The sequence below is a fragment of the Typopeltis vanoorti genome, chromosome 2 (assembly GCF_054136105.1).
Source record: "Typopeltis vanoorti isolate ZY-2024b chromosome 2, IOZ_Tvanoo_1.0, whole genome shotgun sequence".
Lineage (NCBI taxonomy): Eukaryota > Metazoa > Arthropoda > Arachnida > Uropygi > Thelyphonidae > Typopeltis > Typopeltis vanoorti.
In genome coordinates, this window is record NC_143550.1 from 3,133,183 (window position 1) to 3,152,060 (window position 18,878).

The 18,878-nt window shown below is 40.4% G+C and overlaps 1 protein-coding gene across 1 annotated transcript in view; it reads left to right on the forward strand.

The window, feature by feature from the left end:
* Positions 1–8,743: 8,743 nt before the first annotated feature.
* The window catches only part of LOC150108788 (uncharacterized), an 82,929-nt gene continuing 72,794 nt past the window's right edge, over positions 8,744–18,878 (forward strand). The window contains exon 1 of the mRNA XM_090414248.1: positions 8,744–9,209. Within this exon, the coding sequence (XP_090270374.1) occupies positions 8,744–9,209 (466 nt within the window). The remainder of the gene's footprint in view (positions 9,210–18,878) is intronic.

The following is an 18,878-nucleotide window of genomic DNA, read 5'->3' on the forward strand; positions in this document are numbered from 1 at the left end:
CCTTAGATCAGGGATCTGCAAACTTTTCAGACTCGCGGGCCACATTCAACTTTTATTTTAAATAATCGGGCAGCAAGCGTTTAATTAAGAGAAAATAGTGAGTGAAAAATACTTAAGTTATCAATTTTTATTAAATCAATTAAAAAAACTCCGAAATATTTAAAGTACGAGATATGATAAGCATGAAAATGAAACTCAATGAAAAATTATCACATAAAACCAAAGTAATACAGTTTATGCATTACAATATGTGTGTCTCCCTGCTTGATGTGACTTTTGTGATTGTTTTCCCTTAGTCAAATTATCTGGATCCACTTTACAACCTGAGGTGCAAATTCGAATCGAGGCATGCAAAGTTCATTGGTCAGGTCGAGAAGAAAATTTATTTTTTCTAAAACTCATGGCAGAAAATGCTCTTTCACAAATGTGTGCGTTTCCAAATGCAACCATCATTTTCTCTGCGAAACTGATTAATCCTTCAAATTTTTTTGGTAAGCATCGATAAAATGTTTGGATATTTTCTAACGGAAATGCGTTCTTTAATGTTTCATTGTGCTGTAATTCCAAATCTTCCATCTGTAGGTAGTTTGGTACGTCATCAATGTCGGCATTTTATAAAAGGGTTCAAACATAATCGCTTTTCGATGCTATTTTTATGAAAATTAACAAATATTGTTGAAACTTCCGTTTGTAAATCTTCAATAATACCAACAAAAGTTTCCTTTTGTTTGTATTTCCAAGTTGCACAGGTGATATCACGAAGTATAAAATTATTTTTAATATACAGTATTATTCATCTTACAAAATGTACTATTAAAATAATTCAGCATACGGGCCACATGCCATGTAAGTATGGTCAACTTTTTATGGGCCACCAAAAATGCACGTTTGGGCCGCATGCGGCCCCTGCCTTAGAAAAATGAAAATAATATTAATATTTCAGTTACCGCTAATGCATGCTTCGTATGTCTTGTGATGAAATTTAAGTGCTTTGTAATCGGTTCTCAGGGCGTCAACGCAGTTCATTGCGGGGTCAGAAATTTCAACGTCAGCGTCCTGGTGTGAGAGATTTCGAAGAAGGTTCTGAATATCAATGTCGGTTGCACAGTGATGTTTCTTGAATGTAGGGGTGGTTTTGTATCATTCTTGTTTCTAAGTGTGGCAGACGAAGACTTCGATTCATGCAAATGAGGTCGCCCCACAAATCCTACAATTTTAATAGTTTTAGCGGGAAGATGGTCGCTGAAGTCCGAACTCTGCCATAATTAAAACCATTTTAATTATCTGCCATTTTAAAAACGTTTTATTGCCACAAAACGGTTTTAAAATGAAACCAAAGCGTGGCTTCAGCTGGCTGAGCCCTTCAAATCTAACTGCGAACTCCTTTTTTTATCAGAGGTATTTTTCCCTCCTCATTTTAACAACAGAAAAACGAGTAACTTCCTTGAACTACGTTCCATCTGGAAACTTGTACCTTGGTGTGTGCGAAAGACTCTTCGCTTTCATTCTTCGTAAAATGCGAACAAACCCAAAACTGCGACTGCACTAAAACGTTCTCGCGATGTTTGCATCACGTGCAGAATTTCATTTCTTTTTTTGAGCAGATCTGTCCAGTCGGTTGTTTCGAAGAATCGAAGAACTTAAGACGGATTCCTCCGTTTAGTTAGCTGTTGAGCTCAGGTTGTTCTTGTTAGGCGATTGGCAATGCATCGAGCAACTGCAGTTGAGCATGCCACGGTGTGAACTATTCGTGCCGGGAACTTGAACTTTCTTTGCACACCTGGAGCGGTTGCATACTACTAGATATCCGCTGTATTACGGAAACAATTGCGATGCCACGAGAAGAAAGGGCGGATTTCCTGAGGGACAGCAGCGAACCATTGTAGAACGCTATCAAGAAGCTCATAATGGGCAAACTTTGCTGCCTCTTTCTTTCTTTCTTTCAATGTTCTTCGGATGAAAAGACCCGAAGGGAAACATCTCGGATGCGACATCCATTTAGGAGGACTTCTCAGCTAATACCGAGTTGGCCAATCTTGCCATACACACTGACCAGATGTCAGGCCATGACAGACAAGCAGTCTCGCTCGTGGCCTCCGCAGCCTCCACTAGATCGTAAATAACACCGATAATTGCTAACGTGTTACCAATTGGCCGAATGTTTGGTTTGATAAGAGAGAGAGAGAGAGAGAGAGAGTGAACGACGGGTTCAATATCTGAACTTTCAAGAGTGCTTCTTTTATTTGTTCCGAGGGCGATCAAATGTGCCATCGAAAATTTTTTTCCAAGTAACGCGTCGATTGCGAAACAGTCGAAGTGCTCCTTCAGCCGGAACGGCTGAAACATACGAATAGCAACTAATTTTTTACGGCACAGATTTCTACGTGCCTGCTTACAGGAAGGCACGAACTTTATTTGCGCGAGTTTTGAGCGAGAGAGCAGAATTAATGCCACAAGGAGAACGAACGCACAGACAGTGCTATTGCCATCTCATCTTGCGTCGTGGTGGGAAGCACCAGGAGAGGGGGAGGGGGGGGGTTAACTACCTCGACAGAGGTCGACGGATTAATTAAAGATAAAGGTCCACGAATTCAGCTATCAACTTGCATTCAATAATCCCCATAAGATGTCATGCTGAAGCTCATGAAGAGTTTCACCAAGAGATTTATTTGTGTGTGTGTGTGTTCCATTTGCGATCGTCTACGGTTCGAAAATGATTTAAAATCCTTGCCTAAGAATGGCGTTTCGAATATTGTGAACCACACCTTCCTCATCTGAATTTGGACGGTTTAAAATGCTGTAATGGTCGTCATCGCCATCGAGGTGAAGAAAAAATTCCAACTTTTTTAATGGGTTTGATCCTTCGCAACAAACGCCATTCAATTTAGTCGCCATTGAAACAAATTCGTCAACTAAGGCATGGACGGACATGGATAATGCGGATTGGTTGGCCGAGTTATCAATATTCCCGCGTAGGGGTTTAAAATTTCCAGTTCCTGGAAAGTCTTCGAAGGATGAATACAGGGCTCGTCCTGTCCTGCATTGCTCTTTCGAGAATTTACTGTGATGAGATCTTTGCGCGATCACCGAATGACGACCGTACTTCCAACGTTTTCGTGAAGCACAAGCGATGCATAGGACAGCCTATTCGCACGGCATGCATTACAAGAGCTGTTTGCTTTATATTAGCCATTCGAACCATCTTAATATTCCTCAAGCGAGATGCGATTTTCTTTGCATTTAATCAGACCTTCGTTTTTTTTTTTCCATCTTATATCACATGGAATATTCACAAGTCTAAAGTGCGTAAGGCACGACTAATTTATTTTTGACTTGTGTGGCCACTTTGTAAATGCTCTTTATGACAGAATATGTGATAAAATTGTACTCTGAGGGTCTCCATGTTGCATCTGCATACTTTGACCATGTTTCGTGCCTATTTTTGTCACCAAAGCTACTAAGGGTCTGTCTGCGTGACAGATAGCTCCTAAACTAGGTGCGCAGTATTCGTTTTGTTCCTGTGGAGTGCAATTTGTTTAGCACCATTTCATGGTCAAGTGTCAGCGAATTTATTTTTACTGATGGTAAAAGTAATGTCGTCGAGTAGCGTAAGCTTTTTTGTTGTTGTTTGTTTGTTTTCTAGAAACTAATGATTTTGTGAGAGGATGCAATATTTCTGTAATTAGTTTTGCAATCTTTAAGAATTTTAGAGCAGATATTGGTAATTCACCTATAGGTTTACAGCTCTGGCAATCCTTTCTTTTACCCTGGTTGTAAATAGGTGTCGAGGTTTTTGGTTGTTGTTGTTGTGGGATAATGCAGATTATCGTGTATCGCGTTCAAAAGTTCAGAACATGAAGTGGACTTTGGTAATTGCGAGAGCATCTTTTAGATCCATTTTGGATACGGATGTAAAATACATGGTCTGTGTTTAGTTTGAGTCGATAATGTAGTGTTGCGCATCGGTGGAAAATTATCTCTTGAATGCTGTGTGGTTCATCATCTGAAAAATGTCTGCAGATAGCGTCGTGCGGAGAGACCTTCCCTTGCCTAGTTAAAATTCATTAAGCACTTCACGCTCCTTTCTGCGAATTTCTGAACACCCTTGCTCTGGTTGTTACTTGATTCGTTATTCTTCGCTAATAATACTTGTAGATGAATGTTGTTGGGCGACGTTTTAAATCTCTTCCACAGGTTGTGTTTCAACCCAAGGCTGTTTAGAATATTATCATTAATCCATGGGTTATTATCTTTTTTCTTCCCTCTTCTCTATTGTTGATGTTTTTGCTTCATATTTCTATGAACACGAATAGAAAAGGTCCTTGTATAAAGCTCTTGGATAATTTATTATAAGTAGTGTACTACTGTAAGCATAAGAGGGGATAATAGACGAACTGTGCCAGTTGTGTAACATGGCAGGGGAGGAGGACAAAACACATAAAGATGGACAAGATTGATCCTAATACCCATTCACAAAGAAGAAAGCAAAATATTAACGGAAAAGAATAAGAAACTATGGAAGAAAAGCTTGAAAATGATTTCTAAGTGCTGTGCGCCAAATATTAATGGTAAGATTAGTTGTGCAGAAAACTTGAAGTAAAAATAAAAATGTTTATACTTGTTTTGTTGGCTTTCAGAAAGCTTTCGACGGTATAGATCAAAAAGTGGCACGAGCTTCACTGGAATGAAGAGGAACTAGAAAGAACAGCGCTAAAGTGAAGAAGGAAAGAGATATGTGCTGATAATGAACAACGGTAAAACAAAAACAATGATATATTCTGAGAGAAGTGGATGAAAAAGCAATTAAAGGTCAACAGACAAGAGCCGCAAGAAGTTAGGAACTTCACATACCTAGGGAGCAGCATAATGCATGATTTTAGATTGTAAGAAAGAAATAAGATCCCGAATAACAAAAGTTAAAGTAAGCCTACATGCAAAGGAGAGGATATGGAAAAGTAAATCAGTGAGCCTTCCCAGCTGAGACTGCTAGAAACATACATATTCACAAGTGCTCTCTATGGCCTTGAGTCATGGAAATACTCAAAGACTCTGTGAGACGAATATTGGCTTTCGAAAGAACATGTTTAGAAAGATTGGTGGGTGTAAAAAGTAACTAATGAAGAGCTGTATCAAATCAACTGCAAAGAGGGTCTAATACAGAAAATTATTCAAAGGAAACTAAAGCTTTTGGGACATATGTGCAAAGTGGATAACAGTAGCAAGATGAAAACCTTGATGCTTGGTGCAGGGGACGGTGTAAACAGAAGAGGACGAGAGTGGGTGGATGATGTAAAGGAGTGGCGTGGAAAGAATTTACAGGATTTGAGTCATCTGGAGGTGGACAGAGAGAGAGAGAGAGAGAGAGAGAGAGAGAGAGAGAGAGAGAAATGGCAAAGAATGGTGAAACAGGCATTGGACCCATGGGCAATGAATCAGTTTGTGTTTTTACGAGGCTATCAGGGATGCTTTTTGGCAACGACAGCTTACTTGAATTTGTATAGCGTGGAAAGAGGTGGCATGTAGAGGGAGAGGAGGTTGCGCAGGAGAACGAAATTGCAACCAGATGTGTCATCGAGGTTGACGATTAGCACTGATAACGTGTGTGTTAACAGGAGCCGGTGTGTTGATGCGAGATGTTGCAGGTCGTGTGTTCTAATGAATGCCTAAATAATTCTTCTCTTTGAGGATTTTACCATGGGTTAATATATGTAATAGGAGAAGTGGTGAGCCGATCTGTTGCGCGACTGTTGTCACCAATTAGCCATGCTTCAAGTTCTATATATATATATATATATATATATGTAGAAAGTATTTTTACCTTGGGTATAAATATGTTAAAGATACCAAGTAATTTTAAACCTGGTTTTACTCCATTTCCCAAGTAAGCAAACAGACTAAAAGTCAAGTTTGCGCCTGCAATTGATGCAAGTCTAACTGATCCCACAGGTAGTGCAGGACCAGGGCAACTCGTGGCAAAGGTGGAACAAGCTCCGATCACTAATCTTAATATTTACCCTTAATGCCAAAACACATCTCCAAGAAGGGGATGTATAATGTTTTGTATTAAAGGCAAGGGGCCACTACCCAGACCGGTTTCGACCTTTATTAAGGTCTCGTCAGTGGGAGCTAGGCTAGAATTAGAAATACCAAGATTTAGTAGTACAGAGCTTGTAAGTATTTCGCCAAAACAAGTTACCATAAGGTGTTTTAACCTTATTAAATAAGAATCTCTGGAAAAATACTTTCTACATTTATATCTCCTCCAGAAAAATTACTTGGTATCTTTAACATATTTATACCCAAGGTAAAAATACTTTCTACATTTATATCTCCTCCAGAGATTCTTATTTAATAAGGTTAAAACACCTTATGGTAACTTGTTTTGGCGAAATACTTACAAGCTCTGTACTACTAAATCTTGGTATTTCTAATTCTAGCCTAGCTCCCACTGACGAGACCTCAATAAAGGTCGAAACCGGTCTGGGTAGTGGCCCCTTGCCTTTAATACAAAACATTATACATCCCCTTCTTGGAGATGTGTTTTGGCATTAAGGGAAAATATTAAGATTAGTGATCGGAGCTTGTTCCACCTTTGCCACGAGTTGCTCTGGTCCTGCACTACCTGTGGGATCAGTTAGACTTGCATCAATTGCAGGCGCAAACTTGACTTTTAGTCTGTTTGCTTACTTGGGAAATGGAGTAAAACCAGGTTTAAAATTACTTGGTATCTTTAACATATATATATATATATATAAAATAAATATAAGCGATAAAAATGAAAAAAAAAATGATTAGTCCTCTCACGCTACGAAGATACTATAGGTTTAGAAATAAACCTTTCGTAGGTGGGACAAAAAAAAAAAAAAATGCTAGTCTCATCTTTTCCCATAAATTCCTCTGAAGAAGCCAACAGAATTTTTTTTTCTCTTTCCCTTCTTAGCGCTTCAGGTTTTTGAAGGTCTGTGAAGTCCTTCACTTCAATCACGTCCAACTTTTTTTTTTAAGTGTGTTCGTTACGGAGCTTTTTTCAATCAAAGAATTAAATGAATTAACGAACGTTTGAATGAATATGCTAGTGGATATTTAATCCCCCCCCCCCCCCACACACACACACAGACGCTCATGAGCACCTCTCCGAATTCAGGACCTGGTATTTGAACAGCAACTTCTTAAAAGCGTAAGATTCCGTACTGTTCACGAAAGAAAAATATTCCGGATTATTAGGTGCTTTATGGCTTGTAATGTGCATTAATAACAAAAGATGGAGCTAAAAATGTCTCGGCGTAATGATAGCGGCGTGTTAATTGGCTTCGCGGTCATAAATATCTGTCCGTCCGTCTGTCTGTCTGTCCCAGTTATTAGGTGTTATTGAATGTAATTATATGTTCAACTTGGAGCTTAAATCTTAGCTGACGTTGCTCCGTGCATACTAAGTGCTCTTTCGCTGCTTTAAATGTCAGCTTTGCTGAGAACCTGAAGTGTCCCCGTTTAGGAGCCGGAATCGACGATGTATTAATGCTCGGCGAATGCTCGCTTGCTACGCTCATGTCCAGAAAGCATGTCGTATTTGGAAGCCTTAACAAACGTAACCACAGCGCTGCATGTTACAAGAGGTGGCCCGGAAAGCATTCCCGTTGTTTCTTGAGGAGAAATTTTTAAGAGTCGATAAACTGGAGCTCTGCTGACCGCGAATCCAAACCACGTGATTTGGCTGTAATTTGAGTTTGCAGCTTGGCCACGTGGTTTCATATTAATTCTCGAATTATCACGTAAATCTGAATGGCAAGTTCTGGATCCTCATCGTCTCTCACACGCATTTCCAAATTCAGCAGTCCATTTGTGGAATTATTTCCTTCACTTCTGATTTATTTCTGGTTTTACCGTCGAATGGGTTTCGCTGGTTCGCACTCAAATCCCGGCGATAGCCAAGACTTCTCACGAGATGGTTTTTCTGAATAAAACGGCCTGGACTCACACGATTTCAACCTGAGGCATTGAAAATGTTTCGAAAAAGTTTTCAGGGGAAAAAATGCAGGTCTGCACGTGCAATTTCGATTACGTACTAGAAAGAGTTGTTTGCGAATGAAAGCAGTCGTGAACGATCCACACCGCACAGAAGGGAAAGCACGACTCGTAAACTGCGAGAAGAAAAAAAAACAATTTTAAGCCGATTATAAAAAGATGTGTAAATCTTCCCGAAGGACGAATGTAATGCGCGTGGTTTCGATGTTCATCATCTCGCTAATGAAGTTTGTCAAATTGATGACTTTAATGGCGGCCTTCGAGATCCATTTTCACGTCACAAATGCGAAATGAAGTCGCTCCTCGATGGCCTTGAATGCAATCTCGGGAACTTTCTCCGCGTGTTGCCTCCTGTTGTCACTAGAGGTCGCTACGCTTCCACGTGTGCGTGCACTGCCCTTGCTACGCTCCACATCTGGTACGTCATCGCAGACAAGAGTAGAAACGAGAAGACCAACTGTACTGATCTGTGCGGGTTATCGGGAAGGATTCGAGTAAACGAGCGGCAAAAACGTCGTCCAGAAGTGGATTCGGGATGAACAGCAGCTCGTGCAAACACCGCCACGGAAGGAAGCAATAGTAAACGCCGAGCGAAACCTGGAGTTATTTCGTGTCCGTCCTCTCAATCCCTGTCTGCTCGCACCAACGAACAAAAGTGCCCGAAAGAATGCACGCCTATCGTGAAATCGACCGGGGTTCAACTTGGTGACGGCACCGTATAATGCCGCTATCCAGAGGACACGTATCCATGACAACAAGGCCTAAACTCGGCTTCTCGATCGAGGAGTTAGTGGGACACGACGAACAGAAATCCGCAATCAAGACCAGCGTGCAGGAGGATACGGAGAGCAGAACCCCCGCCCTCTCGCCCACCGAGTGCTACCGACATCATCCGGAAGTCGTGCTCGAGAGAAATGCTTATTTCCCTCTCGCCGCCGCCTGCTTCCCGCAAGCAGGACCGGTGAACGTGTTGGACCCTCTCGGTTCCTTGCCGTCCGGACTCTACCACGGCCAACAGGAGTCGTCCTTTCCGTACGTTACCAGTCCGCTAGCTCCAATGGGCTCCTGTTTACCGCCGCAGTCATCCGTCCACCCGGCCTTTCCGATGCTCCTGGGCAGAGAATCGCACGCACTGTACCCGTGGCTCCTCACTCGACCTAACAGACTTTTTCCGTCCCGTCTTCACGGTAAGTTTCCTTACTGTTCTTTACGATACCGACTCAAGTCTCGAAAGTGCATCGGTAGGCAGGACGTGTTAATGCATGGAATGCGCTCGCGTACACGCAGTTGTACGATCTTAATCGAACTACACGCGTAACATCATGAAAACGAAGTGCAAAATTAAACGAAGTTGACGCAGTCAGTCGATCGATTGAGAGTCTTTTCTAATCTCTTGCGGAGGTGAAGCGAAGGTTCTTTTAAACCGGATCAAAGTTATGTGAAGTTTAATACAACATTCGTTAATCTACGACATTAACGCTTCCTGCGCATAAAAATACGCCTGCATTAAAGGACTCTGTTTGCATATTCCATCTAAATTCAGTCGACCGTAAATTAAGACCACGATCAAAATCCTTCCGCAGATCAACTGCCGCTAAATGGTGCGCGCCTGTTGTTGAATTTTTGGTAGATGGAAAGCATTTGGTAAATGCTTCTCATCTAATTTAATATCTTTCTATGATTGAATCATCATAAATGTATGCTCACCACAAGTACACGCCGAGCCGAGGAAACATGAATGGTGTTTATTTTATTTTATCTCTGCGTTGGCGTCCTATCTTAGTCTGATGTTCTTTTTGTTTTCATAGTTCCTCCACCTAGAGTATTTCTTTCAGAAAATAATTGCAGAAAGGAGGTATGTTATGAAAGTGACTGCCTCTTTGTTGGGAATGATGCAGCATCTGCCGAATCTGAAAAACAAAGAAGGTTCTTTACGATGTGCAATGCTCCGTCTTAACTCTGATTTCTGTGATGATGCACAAAATGCAAGCACGCCAGTTAAATGCATCTCTCTTTGTTAGGCACACTCGCATTGTTTTCAATGCAAGGTGAAAACTTTAGCAGTGGATTTTGATGTGCATCAAGGCGTGTGTGTGTGTGTGTGTGTGTGTGTTCATTATGGTAAATCGGTAAAAGCATATTTTCAATGATAATTCCCTGTACAGGCTTTTACTAAATCGCCATAAGTTAGCAACATTTGCAGTGTTTGTGTGGAGAGTGCTGTTTTATCAGACATTTTCAATAATATCCGAACATTATTTAACCATTGATATAACGCTGTTATATATTATATATCTAGCAGAGTTGCAAGATAGCGATATTCTGATAATTGGCTATCGTTACGGACCATGTTCTCTGAAACGAATGATGAATGTCTTCCAGTTTCCGGCGCATTCGAGATAATTCGCATTGCAGGCGACTCCAGCTAATACAATCACGTTGCACTGCATCGGATTCGATTTAATAACTAAATCAAGCACTTTATGTTCTCGTGTAAAAATAATCAGAAGCGAGAAATCTCTTTCCGTCTCTCAATAGTATCCGAAAGGCTACTTGGGGTTATTCAGAATACCTTCGTGACCTCGTAAAATCACTTATTTCTGAAGTTGAATCGCTTGCAGATATTTTTGGTGTTTTCGTTCACGAAAGTGGAATTTTAGGGGGACGGGAGGGGGGCTGCTTGTTGCTCATCATTGACCCAGAATAGCGTTGTAAATATTTTGCTCCGAGATGATAACGTTGTCAGAATATTTCCGCTCAACAGACAGTCACGTGTTTACATCGTAATCAGTTTTGTTTTGTTTTTATACTCAGGAAGAGCATCCGATGATGGCAGAAAGCAGAACACTCCTTTCCTAAAAAAATTGTAACGTGGATTACATCGCTAATAATCACTTGGCTACGTTAAACACAGTCTGTACGAGGGGGTAGGCATCCTCCCTTATCTGCTTAGGACTACTTTTTCACAAAAACGAAAGGGGAACCTGCCGATCAATTTAGTGTCAAACTGTTCACTCTTCAGCATATTGTAAGCGCACTTTTTTGCGATCTGGACAGAAGAAAAAACCCTCTGAATAGAGACAGCCATTGGCGTTTCGCTTACACTCTTTGAGACACTGAAATAACCTGTTCGCTTAGGGTGCTGTCTAGATTTAAGAAAGCAAGATCTTGTGTATGGTTAAGAAAAGTGCAGACAGCTGTGTGTGTGTGTGTAATAAAATATTAGAAATGAGAATCAGGCATGCTGGTTGTTTTGCTTGAAAGCGTATTAGATGAAGTGTGCAGAAAAATCGAATGCCAATTAACCAAGGAAATAAAATTGGCATCCAAATTGTTGAAAATCCACAATTCATCGAAGAAAGCAACTCAACTATAAAAATGAACCGAAGGAGGTTTCGTGAAAAAGTGGCTGAGAAATTCCTAAAATATTTCAGCATTTTGTGCTGTTGAAATCAGTGAAGGTGAAACCAACTGCCGCATTCTTTAATTTATTGTGAATTTTTTTAGCATTTTATTGCTGCCCCCTCTTGCTTTTCTGGTTGGAAAAGCATTTTGTTATTCATTAACAATTCACTTGTTAATCAATGTGTGTGTGTGCTCGTATGACACACACAATAACTAACCAGAAGAAAGAAGGGGAAACGAAGTTAAAATCAAAATGCACAATTCTAATTCTTTTTGTTGTCATGAGTTGTAAAGAATTCAACAACTTCTCTAGATTATGCGTAATTAATAAATTTGTCGACCAAAAGGAATATGTAATTAGCTACGTAATGAGGCACGATCAGTTGCATAAAAATAACAGGATTTGTAGTTGCCCAGTTGCAATGGTTTTCCGTTCTTATGTGCTTCATACTTTAACCAAAGATGAATTGTGGGTTTCGCAACCGCTCGTGTGTAGGCTGATGCACATCTGTATATCATTCAAGTAAGTTAATATAGGTGGAACTTCTTTCATGGCCTAGGGATAGCAGAATCCATTATCTTTCCCTGAGGGGGAGGATAAGAATAAAATACAAGCGGTTCAAAGTAGGGGGCACGTTTTACTGAGTTAAAACAAATAGCTAAGTAAAGACGTCCCCACCCAAGTTACACGGTTGAGAGAAATATGTTTAGGACGGGGAAAAACAGTACGATTCATCTGCTTTATTTTGAATGATTGGGAAGTAATCGAGATATTCTGAAAACAGAACTGTAGCGAATTCAAAATTACATTTCCTCACTCTGTCTTTTACATAACAAGAGTAAATGATAACGTTTCGTATCTGAATAATATTAGGCTTTTGATTAGCAGTTATCAACATTGCCATTATGGCAAGAAAGCAGTCTCAAGAAATTCGGGATGGATGAAGAGCATTTTCTGTGAAGAAAGTGAACTGCTTCTGTTTACAACACGTTCTGTTCTATGAGGATGATCAGAACAATCTAAAATATTGCTGCTCTCCAAGGCTGAATAACTTGACACTGTCTACCAAGTGCACACACACACACACACACACACACACGCATGCACGCACATTACTGAATGATGATGATGATGATGATGATCAGCCTGTCTTTTTCACCCACTACAGGTGAAGGCCTCTCCCATTGCGGGAGGGTTGGGTCTATTTCTCCCATGGTGACGCAGTCCATCTTGGGAGAATGTTTATTCACTTGTATGAATGAAGGTGGAAGACAATCACAAACATCCATCCCCCTAAGCGGGATTCGAACCCACAGTCTTTTGGGTAGAGAGCGGATACACTCGGCCAAGCTAACCAAGCCGCACGTTACTAAAGAATATCCTAAAATAGAACGAAAGAGTTGTTAAAATCCTCGATGGCCGCCTGATGATGTTGTCCGCATCTTACATAACTAACAAAAACGTTAGCACATCAACGTTTTTCAATAAAATAAGTTTTTTGGTGAATTATGAGAAAGAATCGTCGAAATGTGATTTTTTACGATGAAACGTCGTTCAAAGATTTGTTTTTTTTGGTGAATCCGCTTTCGATGAGCTGCTTCGTTGAAGTGCTGTCTGGCAGAAGCAAACCATCTTTTCTAAAATCGTTTGAAAAAATTTACTAAAATAATCGAGGATTTAATATTCACTTGATTTTTATAATCGTTTGAAGAAATTTTAATGAAAGCAAAAACACTGAAAGAGCGAGCAAGAGCACTCAGTTTTATATTCGTGCGTCCCCTGAAATGCTGTGTATTTTCTTTAAGACTTCGTGGTTCATTCTGGGTCTACTGTTGCATTTTTTTCCTGATCGTTTCTTAATGTATCGAAAATACGTGGACATGCGCGAGGAATACCAAGACGATTACCCTCAAGAAATACCCAAAATCAAGTTACAAAGGCAGCAAGCAATGTTTCGTTTTGCCCTCTGGCACTTCTCACTTGTTAGGAATGTCGTTACACCAACCAGAACTGAAATTAGAGATAATATCTCGTGATTAGCAAGTCCACCTTTCTCATATTTCACGGCTTCGCTGGTGAATTCACGACTGAGTGGAAATTGCGAGTGCGTTTGCAGACTGTTAGGTGAGACTATCGCTCATGTAAGTTGATAATTTTTATGTCTTTCTTCCAAGTGCAACATTTTACTTCCGCATCTCGTCGGGATTGGTTTCTCTTGAAATCATTTTTCTGAAGTGCTGTGTGACTTCCACACACGGGTGTGTGTGTGTGTGTGTGAAATTTTATATCCGAAGATATGCAATTCTTTTCCGCTTGTTTTGTGTGAGAGTCAAACTCGATCGTTTTCCAATCATATTAAAACCACGCAGTTTCAATCGGAATGAACCAACATGGCAACCCTCTCTGCTGAGAATATGTCTGCAAAGAAGTTCAAGTACCGCTCATTCTTCTTTTGAAATTCTGTGAAACGAGACGATCAAGGTTTCCCACGAGATCTGTCATTTCAGGTTTGTGTTGAATAATTTTGCTCTCAGTAACCCCGGGAAATAAGGAATGCAGTACCCTAATATGGGGGTTTGTGATGCTTGTTTAGGATGTTTTAGTAGTCAAAAAATGCCACTTCTTCTTCTTTGTAAAGAACTCTATGCAGGAATTATCTTCTCTATGAAGTAGCCCGAGTTGTCAGGTGCATCATCGCAATACTTCCTTTACTGCAGGTTTCATCTCGTCAAAAATAACAAATCGACGAAGATCCAATTCCCACATATATTATCTTAAGTGCTGTGCCATATTCTGTATACTTCAGGCTAATGAGATTGGTTTCGGCCAGATTAAAATGCGATAAGGATTATCGATTAAGATTAAATGCGAAAAATATTTAAATATTTTTCTCATTTAAACCTCGATGTACATTTGGACACAGAACAGAAACAGCAATTGAGATATCACGACAGCAAGAAGATTTGTTGAAAATTATTCAAAATAAGAAAGAAAGTAACACGGAAATATTAAGACATTATTGTTCTCAATGTGATAGTCCGGTAGCTCTGTACAAATCCAACATATTAGTACATTAAAAGAAAAGTAAAAAAAAAATTAACATCTCATTCTCGAGTGTTTTCTGCTGTCCTATTGAATTTTTTCCCCCTTTGAATTATTCTGCGTTGATTTGTACGCATGTTCTAATTAACGGGCATAAAAAAAGTTTGAATAATATAAAGTGAACAGAAAGTTAGGAAGTAAACTATTTCTGTAATCTGCTTGTTTCTTTTTTAAATTAAGGAAATCCTTTTAGTACTGAAAGAACACTCCATGGGATCCTCCTCCCTCTTTCTCTCTCTCCCCTCTGAATGTGGAAATCTGGCTACCTCAGACTTTTAAACACAAGAAGGCAAATCAGAAACTATATGCAATATATTTTTAAAATTGACATGATAGCAGTGTCACGGGGGGGGGGGGGTGATCACTCCAGTATTTTCATGCCTGAAGAAAAACGCAAATCGACTGTTGTTTCCTAATGCGGTGCTTCCTGACGTAGTTTTCTCTTGACCGCTGACAAAATGCCGGCCCTTGAAAACAGTCGTCTCCTATTGTGGAGAGTGTGTACCAAGCTTAGTGAGTGCTTTCACATCGGTCGATGTGGCGAGGATGGTTTTGATCAGATCCTTTACCTTCAACAGAACTGTCGCCATAGTGACTTCGCTGAAATTTTGCACTTGCTACACCTTCATCCCATCGTTTCTTCATGAAGGATCAACACGCAGAAATAACAAACCGTGATATGCTTTTGTTTATTAATTGAGTGTGCTCATCGGTAAGTGTGTATTTTGATATAAAAATGTTATTTCTATCAACCGAATACACACACCTTGGGTTATCCGACTCCAGTTAAGTGTTTGCATTCGTTTTCCCATTATGACACACACTTTGCTTCCTTCAACTTTTTTTTTTGTACTTTTCTTCGACTCAACGTAACTTCTAGATCCTACTCGTAATAGATTAGGATCGAGAAGCTCACTGGGACTTAACAGCTCAGTCGCTTTGCATTTTTTTTTAACTAAGTGGCATTTCTTATTAAAATGCCGAGAATGGAAAACCAGAGCTATGAATGACACCGAACCTGTTTTACACAATTTTGTGATAAACATGGCGCTGATGTACTCGAGGTTCGTGTGTGGGGAAATGAGAAAATTATTCTTTTGTAGCAGAAATAAAGAGCGTCTGGTTCCGTTTTGCCGCGCTTTGGAATTTGATGGATCCCAACGAGTCATCCTACGGCGAATGAAATGCAGCTGCTTTGTGGTCACTCAGTCACTTCATTAGCTGCTTACGGGCAGTCGTTCGGTTTCAGTTGGTCATTCTTCACGCAGTGCGTCTTTTGCATTGGGTATGGTCGGTGGCGTTGTCAGAAACCATCATTAATTGAGCCACCGAGTTCCACCGATGGCCATACCTGACGAAGTTTACATATGAAGCCAAATGAAGCAGAAATCGTTTGCATCCACTCTTTCGAGGATGCTTCTCTTGGGCAAAAAAAAAGAGCACTTCGAGTCGATTGTGATCTTGCGTTGCTTTACTTCGCCGGACTGAAAACGAGGACCGTGAAAACTCTTGTTAAGAAAGCGAACGACATCTTATAACAGCACAGGAAGCTCTGAAAACTTTCAAGACAACTGAACACCACCATGCTTGTCGGTCTGGATAGATGAATTTCATCTCCCGATGTGACACCACCGTCCTGCTTATCAAAGCGGCTTGAAAAAGTTCGATGTTTGAGCTACAGATCAGGGTTTACAGATTACCCAGACCTTTGCTATTCCACAGTACGAACGCAAAAGTTCACGGAGAAGAACTTTACGACAACAGAAACTGTTTTTTCTGACACTGCAAATGAGTGACCTCCAGAAGCCAAACTTGGACTGCCGTCATCAGTCTATGACCACCACCAAAATCAGATGAATTAATCAGTCGGTGCAATATTAGCATAAGAAATACACCTTCGTATAGGGAAATAAGATGTTTCCCTTAAGAGAGATTTGGGAGGAATTTTTCCAACGATTCATCTAAAGTTGGAAACTCACCAGAATTTAATTCTTGTATTCTTTTGTTATCTTCTGCATTTCAATAACTCGCTTTGGTTTCGTAAATGAAATAAATAACGGCCGCTACTCCTCCGAATGAATCTGAAAATTTACACGATTCTCATTTTTTTGAGTGAAATTATTTATATTTCACTGTGACAGGAAGTGCGTGTATTAGACCGCCATTCTGGAGACAGCTGGAGCCGCACTCAATCACAAGTAATACACAACCGTCCATCGTTCGCGGCATTTCCCTACTCGCTGGAGGATTGAATTCTGAATCTCGTACATATTGCTAAGTTCAATCTTTTCGAGACTCACATTTGTAGCCCTCCCCCCATTTTATTGGTGGTAGGGATGCGATTTATGATGCTCTAAGTCAGGACTGCCCAACCTTAGGTAATCTGAGAGCCGCATCACATTGCGCATCTAGTAATTTGGTGAGCAGCCGCGAAACAACTTCGATAGCTGAACAAACGAACAACACTAATTGCGCGCTTACGTACATTGAAACCCGAAGCATGCGCATTTGGAACAAAATAGTGCAAGAATGCTTCTTTGACACACATAATATTTGAAAAACACGTGGGTGTACAGTGATGCAAAAACAAAATAAAATTACCAACATCGAGATTATCGATTAGTGATAGAATTAAAATATCTAATGAGCATTTGATTCAAATTGTTATTTTATTTTTTCGCTCGTGAAAATCGAAACCCACAGGCACAAAATCGCACCGCGGGGCGGATGTGGTCCGCGGGCGCATGAACAGCCCTGCTCTAAGTGATCAATTCATAAACCCAGAAAGAAACGTGCTTTAATGTTCGGTTTTAAGAGTTCATTTTTAAATTCGCACCATTGGCTGCAGACAGCAAAGAGCAAAAACGATTACCACAAGTGCAGAATCGGTTTCGCCAATTTCGCTTCCTGAAGTCTTCTTCTTCTCATTAGAGCGTGATTGTCGTCAAGATTGAAGACTTTGGCGATCCATTCGTATGTCCCAACGAATGCCATTTTCTACCTGCTAAGAATCACCAGAGATCTCTACCGCTACTGTTTTTAATAATTTCTTATTTGCTCTTCCAAGAATCTTCAGTTAATTTGCGATTAAATATTTCTTACTACGGATTCTGCCACTCGATAACTGACTCAATTTATTGCGGAAACGAAAGCGGTAATTTGGATCACACAGCTTGAAAATGAATTCCGAGTTCGCGTGTCAAAGAAATTAAAGTCAAAATAAAAAGAAGGCTCAGAATTCCACAAGAATTAAAATAAACCCAGTTCGCAAACCATAAGATATCGTGACATGGGGGGGGGGGGGTGCATTCAATTTCCTTTGTTTCTCGCGTGAATAAAGAATTATCACCTTCCAACGTTTCCAGAAAGAGTTTGTGGTGAATAAGTCACAAATGGTTTTCGCGTGAATTTTTCTTGGAAGAAGCATCTCACCAGTTGAAATGTGCAGTTTTAACAAAACATGTGGTCCGAGAATTAAGAGAATCGGGAAAAGAGGAACTGGATTAAATTCAACTTCTAAGGCACACACGATGGTCGACTTCAGTTTCGGTTGCTTTAATTATTATTGAAATTTACGTTCTTGGTAAAACGCGTTTTAATGCGAATCCCACCCTCGAAAAGTTTTAAAGCTATCGCGCGGTGTGTAGGTGGGCTGAAGGTCACCCTCCAGAAAATAAAGGCTGAGCTTTTCTATACCTCTTCAGATTTCCAATGAGCAGAGTGGTAGTAGTCTGGTAGTACCAGACGATGTCCTTTGGTTCGAAAGAACTGGGTCCGCATGCCCTCTACGACGTGAATCACCTTCATCAGGGCTGTTCAACTGGAGCCGGTCTCATGCAGATGTGACGGGGTTTTCTTTCCCGGAAACCCTGCTTTTTCATCTCGCAAACCGGGCAACTGAACACACCCAACGACCCATAGAAATTCATCACCACCCAAAGACATTCACAAACACCCACACGCCTACAGCGGGATTTCACCGAACAGCGTGCTGGTTTGAAAAAGGAAACTTCACAAGCGAAGCCTCCGCTGAGTTCTTTTTCTGCTTATGAAATGTGTTGCAGGCAAAGCGAATTTGCTCTGAAGTTTCTGGAATGTAAAACTGCAGCCTTGTTTATTCATTTCTTATCGGGGCGGATGTGCGAACTTTAAATTTCACCGATTTCTTATTTTTATTATTACTTTATTTTTAATTTAATAATAATAAATTCGAAATCACTTAAAATACTTTGACGAACTTCTGAGCCCAGTGGGATTCGAGCCTACAACTGCTGGCTGGCAAAGTGTAGGTTTGACGTCCACGGAGGAGTAGCTGTAGAAATGATCCAAGAGGGAAACGAACTGATTA